Source organism: Artemia sp. Qi Xiang Cuo, chromosome 6 (assembly GCF_049724085.1).
Source record: "Artemia sp. Qi Xiang Cuo chromosome 6, ASM4972408v1, whole genome shotgun sequence".
NCBI classification, from domain to species: Eukaryota; Metazoa; Arthropoda; class Branchiopoda; order Anostraca; family Artemiidae; genus Artemia; species Artemia sp. Qi Xiang Cuo.
Window position 1 is genome coordinate 63040800 of NC_142799.1, and position 15988 is coordinate 63056787.

At 36.1% G+C, this 15988-nt stretch overlaps 1 protein-coding gene across 1 annotated transcript in view; it reads left to right on the forward strand.

The window, feature by feature from the left end:
* The window catches only part of LOC148951490 (uncharacterized), a 73704-nt gene extending 63773 nt beyond the window's left edge, over nt 1-9931 (forward strand). Inside the window, exon 10 of the mRNA XM_089091126.1 lies at nt 9650-9931. Within this exon, the coding sequence (XP_088947252.1) occupies nt 9650-9931 (282 nt within the window). The remainder of the gene's footprint in view (nt 1-9649) is intronic.
* The last annotated feature ends 6057 nt before the right edge of the window (nt 9932-15988 follow it).

The following is a 15988-nucleotide window of genomic DNA, read 5'->3' on the forward strand; positions in this document are numbered from 1 at the left end:
TTGCCTTTGTTTACTTTTGTCATTAATAATAATAATTTATTTTTAAAATGGTCATTTCTTTTTATTATCATCCAAAAAAACGACGTCGGTTTTATTTGTCATCTGACAAAGTGTCATTGTTTTATCAATCATTAGACAAAACTTCATTGATTTCTGCCACTGAACTGATGGTCATTAGTGAGGTTTTAGCATTCGTCTAAAACCCTCCCCCCCCACCTTGCGAGTGACAGACTAGCTTATAAAGCGTTTTCATATATATTCACTCAGGCTCTTGCGCCAATACCAAATTACAAAGCCAAGGCTAAAGCTGTTCTTGAGGACTTCATCTGCTGGTTTCTTAGACTGACTTGACTCACTTACAAGGCGTTTTCACTTGTGGATTCACAAGCCAAAGTCCAAGGCTCAGAGAGAGAGAGACAAGTTGTTTTTTTTATTATTAAATACCACCTCGTCTCCTCTTGGTGACATAATAATCCTTTTCAATTAAAATTTCCGCATATGGAAGTCCTTTACTGCACATTACTGCACATTTTTGCTAAACGTTTGATTCTATATTACTGTCATAAGCATAAATATGTGGTTACCTAAAGAAATTTCAACCTCGTCTCCTCTTGGTGACATAATAATCCTTTTCAATTAAAATTTCCGCATATGGAAGTCCTTTACTGCACATTACTGCACATTTTTGCTAAACGTTTGATTCTATATTACTGTCATAAGCATAAATATGTGGTTACCTAAAGAAATTTCAACCTCGTCTCCTCTTGGTGACATAATAATCCTTTTCAATTAAAATTTCCGCATATGGAAGTCCTTTACTGCACATTACTGCACATTTTTGCTAAACGTTTGATTCTATATTACTGTCATAAGCATAAATATGTGGTTACCTAAAGAAATTTCAACCTCCTCTCCTCTCGGTGACATAATAATCCTTTTCAATTAAAATTTCAACCTTTAATGTCACCTACACTAATTTAAAAACATCTTTTATTTTATTTTTATTTATTTTGTATTTTGGGTAGCCAAGGATAATTGATGAAAACAAGATATACTACTATAAATTACCAAATCACAAAAATACCATTCCTGGTTTTGCAGGGTGCCCTTCTGCCATAGGGCACCCCTTCTACCGTGAAGTTACTTTAATAAGGCATACACAAATATTTATCTTGAAACCTTGTTCTCAATCGACTGTACATTATTCTCCATCCTCCTAATCCTTCTTTAAAACCCTTATCAAACCTAAGAGGAGTAGAATGTTGTGCCCTTACAATATCTTTGGACACTCCATTATAATCCTCCTTTAAAAAAACCCACCAATAAACTACTATTTTTTAATACCCATTTGGCTACTCAAAATTCATACCATAACCATAAAAATATAATTTAAATCCGGAGAAGAATATATAATAATTGAAATTCAATTCAGGTCAAATTCAATTCAGAATATATAATTTAAATTCAATTCAGAGAAGAGAGGGAGAAGGTCTTTAAGGGTTTATTGACAAAATATGAAAAATTTCATAGAAAATTTCCAAGAGTTTCATTGAAAAATTTACTGATTAGAAAGTATTCTTATAGGGGTACAAAGCGAAAAATCACAGCATTAAAAAATTGTATCGAGTTTGCTAATTAATGGTAGTGCTATGGTAGTGCATGGTAGTGTGAACTACCATGCACTACCATGCAACTACCATGAAAAGTTCACACTTTTTGTGTGAACTTTCCAGCTTTTCTCGACTTAAACACTTGCGACAACGTAAATGGAACTGATTTAACGTATTACATGTGTGTTATGGAAAATCACTGCGAGAGTACCTTCTTCTCAAAGTGTTTTTTTAAACTATTAGTCAAAATTTTAAACTATTAGTTAGACCATACAATCGCAGGGTCATATTAGGGTAGTGTATAACTGGATCTCATCCCCCTTTGTGTTCGAGAGCCGTCTTAATCACATACCATTGAAGAAAGAAAAAAACACCTTTTAATGTTAAATTTGGAAATTTTCAACCCTTATATTGCGTTTAGATGAACCGATTATTCGTCGAAAATCAACTATTCGGCGATAAAAAAAAAACAGGTTTTTTCGAAGCGATTGGCTATTTTGTTCTAGACAAAAGCTCTAGTTGCTCGTCGGTTTTGAAGGAATTGGCCGTTTGAGAAGTAAAAATTTAAAATGTCAGATCATGTGAACAAGATTACTGACTTGATCATCATTGTTCAAGGGTACAGGCTGGCTCCGAGATTTTGCCCAATCCTTTCCTTTTCGTCTCTAAGCCATTGGACTTCTCAGTGGAAGATTGAACAATAGTTGCGTTTTTGCATAGCTGCGGACCTGGGTCTGAGCTTGAGGGAGCTAGGCCTAACAAGGTGTTTTAGTTTATTTTTCAATCCCTGACCCCTTCGATTTAGGCCTTTGAATTCCAAAGCAAAATCGCTTTGTAAGCAAGTCAAGTTAGTCTAAGGACAAGGAGATAAAGTCCTGAAGTACAGCTTTAGACTTACGCTTTGGACAACAACAGTTTAGCTTTGGAATTTGCCATTGGACGCATCCAAAAACGTTATTGGCCATCAGTTCAATTGCCAAAAATGAATGAATTTTTTTCCGATGGCAGATAAAAACATTGACACTTTGTTAGATTTAAAAATAGAAACGCTGTCAGTTTTTCCGATTCTGGGCACAATTTATTATATTTTTTCTCACTAAGGCACTTTGTATAGAAGGAGTTGTCCTAGAAACTTCGAAAGGAGCTCATTGGACTAAAAATTGGAAGTTCTTTCTTTAAGAGGCAAAAGTGATTGGAGGGCACCCAGCCCCCCCCCCCCAGGCCCATCATTTTTCCAAACACATCCAATCAAAATTTTGAGATAGGCTTTTTGATACTTGAAAAGGTCAGTAATTATGTCTTTAGTGATGCCCACCCCTTGCCCAGAGCCTTCAGGGCAAGGGCTATAAGTTAATGGGCAATACTAGTTGTTCATTATTAACTTGTAAAGTTTCTATGGAAGTGGTGGCCGTATAAACCTCGGAGGGGGTTGATTCGACTAGAAATCTGAAGTTCTAGTGCCCCACTTGACCTCCATCATTGTTGACTCTTAAAAGCGAACTGTAACTTCCAAATTTAAACCAAATGAGTCACCTCTAAAGTTTATACAACTATCCCTTCCATAAGAACCTTTAATGCCCCAACGGCAAAACTTAAAACCCTCGTCCTCAGCTCTGGTGGTTTGTATCAACTTTCAAAAGCCTTGTTATATGATATTTGGACTGTTTTGAATAAAAGGATCAAAGTGATCGGAGTGTAACTAGCCCCCCCCCCCCACGTCCTCTTTTCTCGACATGCATCCGATAGAAATTTGAGATAGCCGTTTTGTTCAAAATAGTCCAAAATCATATAACAAGGCCTTCGGACTTGACACAGGCCCCCAGAAACTGGGGACTAGGGACGTAAATTATGCCCCAAGTGCATGGTCGTGTAAACTTTAGAAGAGGCTCATTTGATTGGAAATTGAAAGTTCTAGTTCCCTTTTAAGAGTCATAAATCATAGGAGGGCAAAAACCCCCCTTCTCTCATGCGCCCTCTTTTCCCCGTTCGCATCTGATCGAAATTGTGATAGCCATTTTGTGCAAAATAGTCCAAGGAACATATAAAAATGTCGGGGGTACGTAAGGTTTTTATTCGAATTGAAAGTTATAGTGCCGTTTTCAAGAGTCAAAAGTGATTGGAGGGCAACCGGTCCCCCACGCCAATTATTTCCCAAAAAAATTGAGAAATTTTGGAAAAAATTTGATACAGTTATTTTTTCAGTATAGTTGAAAGGTCCATTAATTATGTCTTTGGGGATGTCATCCCCCCTACATCCCTCAGGGCAAGGGCTGTAAGTTAGGCAACGTGTCCATCATTTAAATATAGTATACGTCATTGAGAAAGGTGGGCATGATTGACCTTTATTTTCCAAACAGACTAAGGGCAGTCAGGTGAGCCTTTTAGAGAATGTTCGGGGAAGTGTTGAACTAAATCAAAACGCGGTGTGTGCATACGGGCTGTCAAAAGGGCGCAACTCAGGAATGACTGAGTATATTAATTTGGATCTTTCGGGAAATGATAAGGGAGATGATTAATTGACCAAAAAGGCAATATTTGCACGCTGCTACTACTACTACTACAACAACCATCACTACCACTACTGTTAGCACTACTACTACTACTACAACCACTGAAACTACTGCTTCTGTAGCGAGTACCAAAAAGGCTGAGGTTATTGAAACGAACAACTGAGGAAACGTTGAGGAGAAATTTGAACTAAATCAAAACATAATATATGCATACAGATTGCTGATACAAGCGTATCAGCAATGCTGATAAATTCATCCTATCGAAATTTGGATATAGCGATTTTGTTCAAAATAATCTAAAGATCATCTAGCAAGGTCTTCAGGTTTGACACAACCCTCAAGAGTCTAAGGGCAAGGGTTGTAAGCTATGCCCCGGGGGTATAAAGTTTTTACGGAAGGGGTGGTCGGATAAGCTTTAGAGGAGGCTCATTGGATTGGAAACTAAAATTTCTAGTTACCTTCTAAGAGTTAAAAGAGATTGGATGGTAGCTACCTCCCCCCCACGCCTTCTTTCCCCCAAATAAGTTCGACCAAAATTTGAAGATAGCCATTTTGTTCAAAATAGTCCAAAGATCATATAACAATGTCTCTAGGTTTAACACAATCCCCTTAAGCCCAGCGCTGTAAGTTATACCCCGGGGGCATATAAGGTTGTTATGGAATGGGTGGTCGTATAGACTGCGGAGGAAGTTCCCTCGATTTGAAATAAAAAGTTCTAGTGTCCTTTTTAATTTTCAAAAGCGATCAGAGTGCAAATAGCCCCCCCCCCCCCATGCCCTATTTTTCACAAATGCATCTGATCAAAATTTTGAGATAGCCATTTGGTTCATGATAGTCCAAAAGCCAAATAGCTATGTCTCCTGAGTTGGAAAACCCTACCCCCCCCCCACTGTCCCCATGGCAAGGGCTGTAAGTTATGTATGTTGCTCATTGTTAATATATAAGGTTTTGATGGAAGGGGTGGTCATATAAACTTCGGAGGATGCTCATTCGAATTGAAATCGAAAGGTCTAGTTCCCTTTTTTGAGTCAAAAGTGATCATGGGGTAAACAGCCCCTCCCCTCGTCGCACTTTTTCCTAAAATGCTTCCGATCAAAATTTTAAAATTGCCATTTTGTTCAAAACAGTCTGAAGGTCAAATAACTATGATTCAAGGTTTGATAATTCACCCCCCCCCCCCCGCCCTCAGGACGAGGCCTATAAGTTGTGCTAGTTGCCCATTTTTAATATATAAAGTTTTTATGGAAATTGTAGTCGTAAACTTTGGAGGGGGCTCATTCGATTGGATACTGAAAGTTCTAGTGACCATTTTAAGAGTAAAAAGCAATCAGATGGTAGCCAGCTCTCCTCCCGCCTGTTTTTCCTCAAATGCATCCGAATAAAATTTTGAGATAGCCATTTTGTTCAAAATCGAAAGTCAAATAACTATGCCCCAGGGGTTAACAAATCAGAATATTGGAAGGTTTGTATGGAGGATAGAGTAGAATACTTTTATTTACTGCACTTACATAAATAAATGTCACAAAATAGCGCACATGCCTGGTGGCATACTTCATCGCTGAAAATATTGCCAACGAAAATACACAGCCATCTTCTAACTAAGGGGTCGGTCGAATGGACTTTGCTGGGGGGCTCGTTTGATTGGAAATTGAAATTTCATTAGTTCCCTTTTTAAGAGTCAAAAGTAAATGGAGGGCAACCACCCTCCCTCTCACGCCAATCAATTCCCCAAACACAACCAATCGAAATATTGAGATAATCTGAGTTGAGAAGTTCAGTAACTATGTGTTTTGGGCTATCCCCCCCCCATGGCGCTCGGGGCAAGGGCCATAAGCTATGCAATTCGCCCCTTGTTTACAAATAGTATTTTCTATTGAGGAAGGTCGGCTTGTTTGACCTTAAGTGTCCAAAAAGATGAAGAGTATTCTGGTGAACCTTTCAGAGAATATTGAGGGTATTGATGAACTAAATAAAAACACGTTATATACATATGGGTTGTCAAAAGGGCGCAACTCGAGAATGACTGAGTGTATTAATTTTCAGAAAACGGTAAGGGGGATGATCAATTCACCAAAAAGGCAATATCTGCGCGATGCTGCTACTGCTACTAGTACAATTACTGCTTTTGTGCACTGGAGTACTACCAAGGCTGAGGATATAGAAGTGAAAATTTGAGGAAAAGTTGAAGGGAAATTTGAACTAAATCAAAACGTACCATGTGCATTGTCATAGGGGCGTATCAGTAATATCTTTGAAATGGTTTACCGTAACGAGCTGAAACTTCCAAGGTATAATGAGGGGATGTTCAACTGGCCTAAAGGAAAAATGCACATACTGCTATTGCTACTACTATTCGTGCTACTACCGCTACTACTATTATAATAATGCTGTTAAGACTAAGGGCATGAAGGTGAAAATTTGAGAAAATATTGGAGGGAAATTTGAATTAAATCAAAAGACCCTGTGTGCATGCAGATTGTCGGAAGGGCATATCTCCGATATTGATAAGCGTATTAAGTTGGAACTTTCAAGGAATGCTTAGAGAGTAAGATCAATTGAACAAAAGACAATATTTGCACGCCGCTACTACTACTACAATTACCGCTTCAGTAGCGATTACTACCAAGGCTGATTATATTACAGAGAAAATTTGAGGAAATACTGGGGGGGGGGGAATTGAATTACATCAGAAATTAGTATGTGCATACAGGTTGTCAAAAGGGCGTATAAGCAATTTCTAGAAAATTGAAATTGATTGGATTATATATTGAAAGCTCTAGTGCCCTTTTTAAGAGTCAAAAGTGATTGGACGGCAACCAGCCACCCTCTCTCGCCCATTAATTCGCCAAACACGTCCAGTCAAAATTTATAAAAAAAAAATTTAGTCAGCACATTTGAAAAGGCCATTAAATCTGTTTTTTGGTATGTCAACCCCCCCCCCCCCCACACACACACACACACAATCCTTATAAACTCTTATAATCTTACCCTACTTCATAACCTATAATTCCTTATCATCTTGGTTATGGGTTTCTTTTTCCTTTTTTGTATTAAGAAAAATAGGAACATTAAGCTCGAAATAAGGATAGTTTTTAATGACGTCAGAACTTATTTTGAATGAAATTATGAAGTCATTGCAAAAAATACTCGTAACTTCTTTTTGATATAATTACCTCGATCTTCGTAAATCGTGTCTGTTATAATTTGAAAATGTAACAATTAGGTTATCTTTAACACTTAAAACATAAAATGACCAGTAGCTTTACGATATACAAAGCAGGCTGCTCCGTTCTAAGTACAACTTCTAACGCTGTAGTTCAATATTCTGTCTCAGTTCCTTAAGAACTGTTGCTCAAACACTATTGCCATTGGCAAGGAATTAGAAGTTTTATTTTTAAACCCCCTTTAAAATTGTTCGTCGTTTGGTGGTTGCCTCCTCGAGAAGCGGCCTCCCCCTAGTATGCTAGAGTTTTATATTATAATTATTTGCTCGTTCTTAAGAAATTGGAACAAAATCCAACCTGATTGCTGAACTTCGTGCATTAATGTTTTCTTGGCATAACTCTAAAATCCTGTAAAGAGTGAGCCATGGTTTTTAGCACAAATTTCGCACGATGCCATAACGTTATATAGGTAATAATACCTAATAAATACCAAAAAGATGTATTTTTGAACATCTGAGGCTTACTTCAATCCAGTCACTTTGACTCTTATTAATGGCATTCAAACTTTAATTAATTTATAGCCTTTAAGTAGGTATTCGTGTTTAAGAAGGTACTCAGCAGGTTTTTTTCAAATTTTAGTTCCCTAGTTGCTGTTTTATTTTTGGTGTTGCTTATTGCTTATCTTTTATTTTTTGTTTTGTTGTTTCTTTTTTTCCTTTATTTACTACTTTTAGCAGTTTTAATGTTTGTAAAGAGGGTAAAAATAAATTATTATTATTATTATATGTTCTTTATAAAAACGAGAAACATACGAGGATAAAAAAAAGTATTGGGGGGGATGCAAAAAATAAGCTTGAAGTTACTAAAGATTAACCCTGTAAGTTCATGCTACGTGCAATGTTATAATTCTTGGGAACATGCGTAAATAATAACCCCCCCCTTGGATGTGGCCTTGAGGGTGGGGCCTCTTCCTAAGACATAGAAACCTTATAACCGCTGTTACGCCAATTAAGATTGGGCCTTATCTTAAGATTAGTCTTAAGATTATCGAATTAAGATTAGTACATCTCTGTGAATAATTGGATTAAAACTGAATAGTCGTACCTAAAAAATCAAGTGTGTATCCTTATTGTTGTCTATGGCCTCATCGAATTGCAATCCAAATTCATTTCCTTTTAATATTTCTGTTACTTGCACATTTAGATCCTCCCCCAATTTACTGATTCCTTCGATTGAGGGTATTATTAGACAAAAATGTTCACTAAAACTAAAGTAGCTGGGAGATTGAATTTCTCTGTGATGGTACGGGACCTTTTACACTTGGCAACTCTATATGCAACTTTATATGATGATGGGAAGGCCTTATTGCGTATTGACATATGCTTATAGATGCTGCCTTTCTGTTGTTTTAATTCAATTAACTTCCTGGCAAAAATGTGTGATTTCCCGCCAAAGTTAGAATGGTTGGTTTTAGAATCTGATTTTAACTTACTTAGAAGTATACAATCTAGTGCCAAAACTTTCATAAACAATACAAACAGTTTTTTATCTGCAAAGCCAAAATCCAAAAATCGTCGTTATATTTGCGATATAACGAATTATCTTATTAAATTCATACATGTTTAACATGTATTTGTCAATTTTAGGGCGATAGGAAAAATAAATTGAGAATTAACTGAACTGCAACTTTATTAAGTGGGTTCAACAATCAGAAACTAATTTCAGATTAATTTAATTTCAGATTAATTGAGATTTAATTTCAGTCGTGCTTGTTTTACGTGAAAGATTAACTGTAGTGTCTGCGCATATGGTTTAGGGAGATGAATTCTTGAATACAATTTGGACAATAAGTATGTGCGCTAGGCCTTTTGGCTCCATGTCCTCCCAAACAATTTCAAAGTCTTAATGTTTTAATATAGTTTCCTTTATTTCCCCTATAATTCCACTATATTTGCTTATTTAGACTTTGAGTATACTACATCCAAAAATGTTATCGGTTCTTGTCTATTATATAAAACACACTCGAGAAGTGAAGTTTGGTGAATGCTAATGAAATAAAACAAAATATGATAGTAATACAATGCTTTAATAACAAAATTGTTAAAACTACCAAAGTGACAAGATTTTTAGTTAGCAGTAAATGTGTACAATTTTAAATTCTGTTGGAAACAACTTTGACCAGAGTTACCGGGGTAATGGTGACCGTGGTGGTCAGTGACTGTGGTTGTCATTTAAATTTGTGGCACATCGATTTAATACACAAAACATTGAAACAGTTCAAAAATACGTTGAAACACTTCAGAACGAACGGATAACTAAATATAGTTTGGATATATCCGTTGATTTTCAATTCGTGTCAATTAAGAACAAAACACGTACAGAAATTCATTTCACAGAATCTTTGTCTACAAATGTCAAATCAGGAAAAACTAATTTGCTTGAATACGATTTTTCTCCAGTGGGAACTTTCAGACTTCCTTCTATACGAAGGAAAGTAACCACTGCGGTTCAGAACTGTTTGAAAAGTATGAAAACGAGGGAAGATGCTGAGGAATTTCTTAATCACTTATCATTGCCACAGCTTGCGATCATTGCCACAGGTTTTGTCTTCTCATTGCCACAGCTTTGCTTGAAGTTCAATCCTTAATTTCTTAGAAGGGTACCATCACCGTTGTGCTGTGGCAACTGATATGAATACAAAGCTAGCCTAGTTTAATGTGAATTCTAACAATAGTATTATGTTATTATGTTGACACACAGGGAGTAAAATACAAATTTGACACTAGATCTGTAGCGAATTTGCCAGGAGCAATGCTTAAATGGATAAAATATAATCTAGATCAGTGATTTCAGACTTACAGTGTGCATTGTCACAGTTTATAGCCTCATTGTCAAAGAATATATTATACACTTTTTGAGAGTTACATTCACAAGTTTGGTGCGTTGTATAATCAGGCTGATGCACTCACATTGAACTTGGTTTGTACACGTGACATGTAGAAAATGCCTCCTAAGAAAGATGAAATGGCAAGACCACTGAATAGAATTGTACCAGTTAAGGAAGAACTCAGGCAAGGTGGCATTTCCTCACTTTGTTATTTCAATAATCATGTCCTCGAAGTTCAAGACCAGTGTTAGATGTCTTGCGTTCTTTCTGACCTCAATATCTCCTTAGTCACTTACTAGTCCAGATGCTAAGTGCAAAAATCTTGACCCCCCCCCCATGTTGTAAAAAGTACAATTTATTGGCGAACGGATTCTGGTCATTTTGACCCTGCTTATCACGAATCTGTCAGGACCTGCGACCGCCAGCACTGGCATGACCCTCAAATTTCAAATGTTTAACTTTTTGGTGATGTAATAGGAGTAAATTCTTAACTTTATGCTTTAACTGATGAAAAATTAGCAAAGCTAATGTTTGATTAATTTTTTCTAAGCCAATATGGCAATCAGAGTGCCAAAGCATGCCAGAATAGAAATAACTGGATGCAAATAGAACTCATCTAATCACTGACTTTAGCAGACAAAAAAAAATGCCACCCAACAAAGCATAACAATAGGTGAGATGATGATAATATTTCATGACTCACTAAAGATACTGATCACAAATCTACCAGGGTCCTGGATCTCTGAGCTTACTTTGAGCTCAACTTTTTATATGTGTAATTAAAATTAAACAAAAATTATTTGTGAAGTTTACCTTTATACCTATGACCTTTGTACCCTCTCAGGGTAATGACTGAGGCTAAACTAAAAAAACTTAGCTACTTCATGGCATAATGTTACTTTTTAAGATTATTTGCTGGCTAAAATTTGTTACTAAGAGGCAAATGTAAGAAAATACATTTTTAGAGACTGATTTCAAAATTTTCCACCATAAAGTAGCTAAAAATCGTAAGTTTGCCTCCTATTGTAGCAAAGTGGTAATTACAGGAACAACCACTCCATCAGACTCACTAAAGGCTTAGCCAAAATCCGGTGAATTATGCACAAATAGCTTTAAAATATTGCCTTGTACAATGACAGACTACTGTAGAGGGGCACATTTTATGTGATATTTAAAGGAGTTTTCCATTGGAGGCAAACACTTCACGTCTTTCTTTTGGTGGAAGAAATGCACTTGCAGATTGTTCAATGTCAGGGATTCACTGGTTTTTCTACCACACATCCAAGCACCATTTTTTGACATATTTTGGTAATGTCCTCCTCGTATTTTGGCAGATTTGAGATGTTACATTCAACAATGGAATAAATATTTACCATGAGCTCTGTCATTACAGATTTTTCTGCAGCACCAACTCATGTTTTATTCCCTTTCAAATAGAAAAAAGCTCACTGTATCAGAACTACTAATGTAGTAGATCAATCCTATAGAATTTACTAATACTGACTCCATGTTTCTCATGATAAGATGTACTGGTATCAGCTTTTCTGCCATGTACAGATAAAATTCTGGCCCTTCAACTGTGCTAAAAGAGGCCAACTCTTTGAAATAGTGGATTAGAATAATAACATGTTAAAGCTACCATTCCTCTGAATAGGGAAGCAATCCTAGCAAACAGGCTAGAACAAAGCTAGAAGCTTTACTTTCAATAGATAGTAAATTTGGAGTTTTGATTATCCTTAAGGCCTTTTAGCCACTCAGCAAAATAGCTGCAGAAAAGGCAGAAATGCTGCCACTGACCCTTTAGAGTTACAAAATTGAAGTTGTATGCCTACTGCCGGTAATCAGATGCCTTTCAATAATATGCCATACACAGACGCAGCACTCTGTGAAGCAATAAAAACAGTACCAAAAATTGTTATGGTTTGTCAACTTTTCATGTTGACTGGGCTAATAATTGGTTGTTTTCTTTCAATTTTTGATTTTTTTTTTTTTTAAACTAAGTCACCAAACGCATGAAACTCTTTTCCCTCTTGAATCAGTAACTAAATGACTTTCTTGCAGGACCAGAACAGGACTGCCATACCTTTTAAGAGACTAAAAGGTGTCAAAATTGACCAAAAGGATCCAGGTTTTGCTAATCATTTAAACTTTAAAGAATTTAAGGAAAACCTTACTAAATTCTAATGGGAAATTTTAGCAAATGATTGATGGAAGCTTTGAGAAAAGTAAAAAAGTGACATTCTTGTCATTGTATGTTTATATGGTATCCCCTTGGATGTGATTATGCTTCTCTTAGAAAACTTACAATATAGTAATTTGTTGATATGGCATTGTTAAAGCTACCCTTCCTCTGAATTGGAAAGCAATCCCAGCAAATAGGCTAGAAGAAAGGTAGAAGTTTTAGTTTCAAAAGATAGTAAAATTGGAGCTTTCATTATCCTCAGGGCCTTTTAGCCAGTCAGTAAAGAGGTTGCACAAAAGGCAGAAATACTGCCACTGGTCCTTTAGAGTTATAAAAAAATGAAGTTGTACTGTCTGTAATTAGATGCCTGTCAATAATATACCATACATAGTCCTCTATAAAGCAATAAAAACAATACCTAAAATTGCTCTAGTTTGTCAGCCTTGCTAATGCTTGCTTATGTTTTTTAATTGTCAATATTTTATTTAAAAAAAAAAACACCTAATTCATGAAATTTCTTTTCTTTCCTGAATCAGTAACTGGATAACTTCCATGAAGGACCAGCTCAGGACTGCCATACTTTTTGAAAAACTTTACCAATTTATTGGTTAATTCAGAATATACTAACATAACAAGATAACTAAGGAACAAAAATACCCATTTGATTCAGAATCAATACTGAATCCAAATATTACAACCATTACTTGCAGAAACTCCTCCCAAAAATAAAAAATAAATTGTCATTAACAGGATTCTGTACATCTTCTAGGTTCCATAAATCAAGCTTTAGTAAAAAATATTTTTTATTTATTTTTAACTCTAGATTCTATGAATAAAGCTTTAGTAACAATAAGATATTGTTATCATGGGCAGCTAATCTGCAGCTACACCAAAGAAGAGATTCAGGGACAGGCCGTGGAGTTGTGGCCTAAACCAGTAAGGAACAAGGTATTTTTCTATCTTCATAAAGACAGCAGAATTTTGCTCAATAGGAATGAATATTGTAGTCTCGGTTGAATTAGCAGCAATTCAGTTTGAATTAGCCTACCCTCACATTAAAGTAGCCTAGGCTATACTCCTCTGTCTTTTCAAAGGTGGAAAAAATACCGCGTTCCTGACTAGCCTAGACCCCAAATGAGCTGAAAGCTAAACTGAAACTAAGTTTTAATTCCAGCCTAAAAATTTTCCTATTCATGTACAATTGAAATAGCTAACTAAGAGATAAACTTATCTTTAGAACTAGAATTCAATTTGGAATCAATATAGGCATAATATTAATTTCTGTCAGAAGTATTTAACAAAGCTTTACTTTGGAAAATATCAAAAAAGTCTAAATTTAGATCTTTTTTTTATTTCTTGTGTAAATACCCGACTTTTCTTGCTGTAGGATTGCTGCCTTGCCCCAAAGTTATTGGCCATGTTTCGATTCTTTTGAAAACTTCGAAAAAACCGTATATTTCTTAGCATGTTTTTTTCTATGATGCCGCCCCTCTGGAAAGCTGGACACGAGGAAATCAGAATCACTGATATTGATTCTATAAACCTATGCACTCAGAAAATTTGTACATGACACAACATGTACTTTCGGAAATAAGCAAGATAGCTTCACTCGGCGCCCGGACTATACGCTCATGACATTCTTTACCTCAGCCGAACTTTAGACACAATTTCTGAAACCTTGCAAAAAGTGCAAACAGAACACTTAAAATCCGGTCCTCATTTCACCGCTGAAAAATCCGACATTGGCCATTTTAACTGGAAAGGCCCAATTTCTGGTGAAGTCATACATGGAAATTCAAAGATCCGCTCGTCTGACCGAATCGCTTATCTCGGTGTTCCCCTTGAAAATACTATTTATCGCAGTCGTCATTTTCCAATTAGCGATCTCAAGATTATACAATTTAAAGGAGCAAACAAAAAACAAAAAAAAAGTAAAAGTGGATATTGTCGAAATATACCTATAAGTAAATCATCCAGTTTCCCCCCTCAAGAATCAGATAAAATGAAAGCAGATTTTCTGGAAACAGTTAAAATGAAACCGGATTTTTCCCTTTTGCCAATAAGTTTTCGAGCTCCAGTGGAAAATCTCTTTTTAAATATGATGAGTCAAAAAAATGTGTTTTATGATCCATAAGATTCTGTCACAGAAATGTAAGGACTCTCGTATAGATTAATTCATTTTTTTTAAGTGATCTAGTGTCAAATAGAAAAACCGCTTATGCTGTGGATGAATTTGTCATAAATTTTTCCATTGAGAATAAGCTATCTGAGTTTGATAACAAACATAAATATATAATAATTAAAATTTTGAGTAAAGAGTACACTTTATTGGAACAATTCTATAGACGATAGTTTTCAGTATTGCCCTAGATCACGAGAAGACAGCACCTCACAAAAGGCCTCTAAGAGTTTTGAAGTAAAACTGGAAGCTTCCCTTTTATTATAGCATATTGGCTCACAATCACGCTTAAGTTCTTTAAGGACTTTTAAAAATGTTCTGATTTAATTGTACGGCCCTTGTGTTTCAGGAATCGTTCTTAAGGAATTGAAACAAAAGGTTGAACTTTCAGGTAAAGAGTGGGGTATTGAGGAGGGCCAGCTTTTTAAGAGTCAAAACTGGTTAGAGGGTAACAACTCCCACTCCTCCTATGCCAATCAATTACCCAAACACATCCAATTGAAATTTTGAGATTTTAGCATTGTTGAACAGTCCAGTAACTATGTTTTGGGCTATCCACCCCCACAGCCCTCGGTGCAAGGGTTCGAAATTATTCAATTCGCCCCTTGCTTACGTATAGTATTTGCTATTGAGAAAGGTCGGCATGTTTGGCCTTTACTGTCCAAAAAGACGAAGGGCATTCAAGTGAACCTTTCATAGAATATTGAGGAGAGTGTTGAATTAAACCAAAACACGTTATGTGCATATGGTTTGTCAAAAGGCCATAACTCAGGAAAGACTAAGTATATTAACTTGGAACTTTCAGGAAATGGTAAGGGGGATCATCAATTGACCAAAAAGGTAATATTTGAACGATGCTACTAGTGCTGCCGCTACTACTACTCCAACTACTAAAACTAATATCACCACTGTAACTACAATTACTCCTTCGATAGTGAGCACTACTAAGGCTTAGGGTATTGAAGTGAGAATTTGAGGAAATATTGAGGGGAAGTTGAACTAAATCAAAACGTACCATGTGCATACAGATTGTAAAAGGGGTGTATAAGCAATATATTTGGAGCGGCTCGCCGTAACGAGCTGAAACTTCCATGGCACAATGAGGGGATGTTCAACTGGCGAAGAGGCAGTATGTGCATACTACTACTGATACTACTGCTCCTGCTATTACCACTACTAAAAAAGCAAAAGCAGTAAAAAAAACACTTTCAGAAACTTGGTCTTTGCATAGATTCAGATTTCGATTATTTTTTTTTTTACATTTGGACCGTCAGCGAAAGCTCAATATTAATTGCTCATTCAATTAGGGCCTTCGAACAGAATCATAAGACATTTATTTTACTTCTTCATCTCTCTCTTTTAAAATGAATTACAAGCGAACAGAGAATAAATAAAATAAAAACAAGTTTTTCTTACCAGAAGTAAAGAACGAAGCTATCTCTTGAGCAGAGTCGCT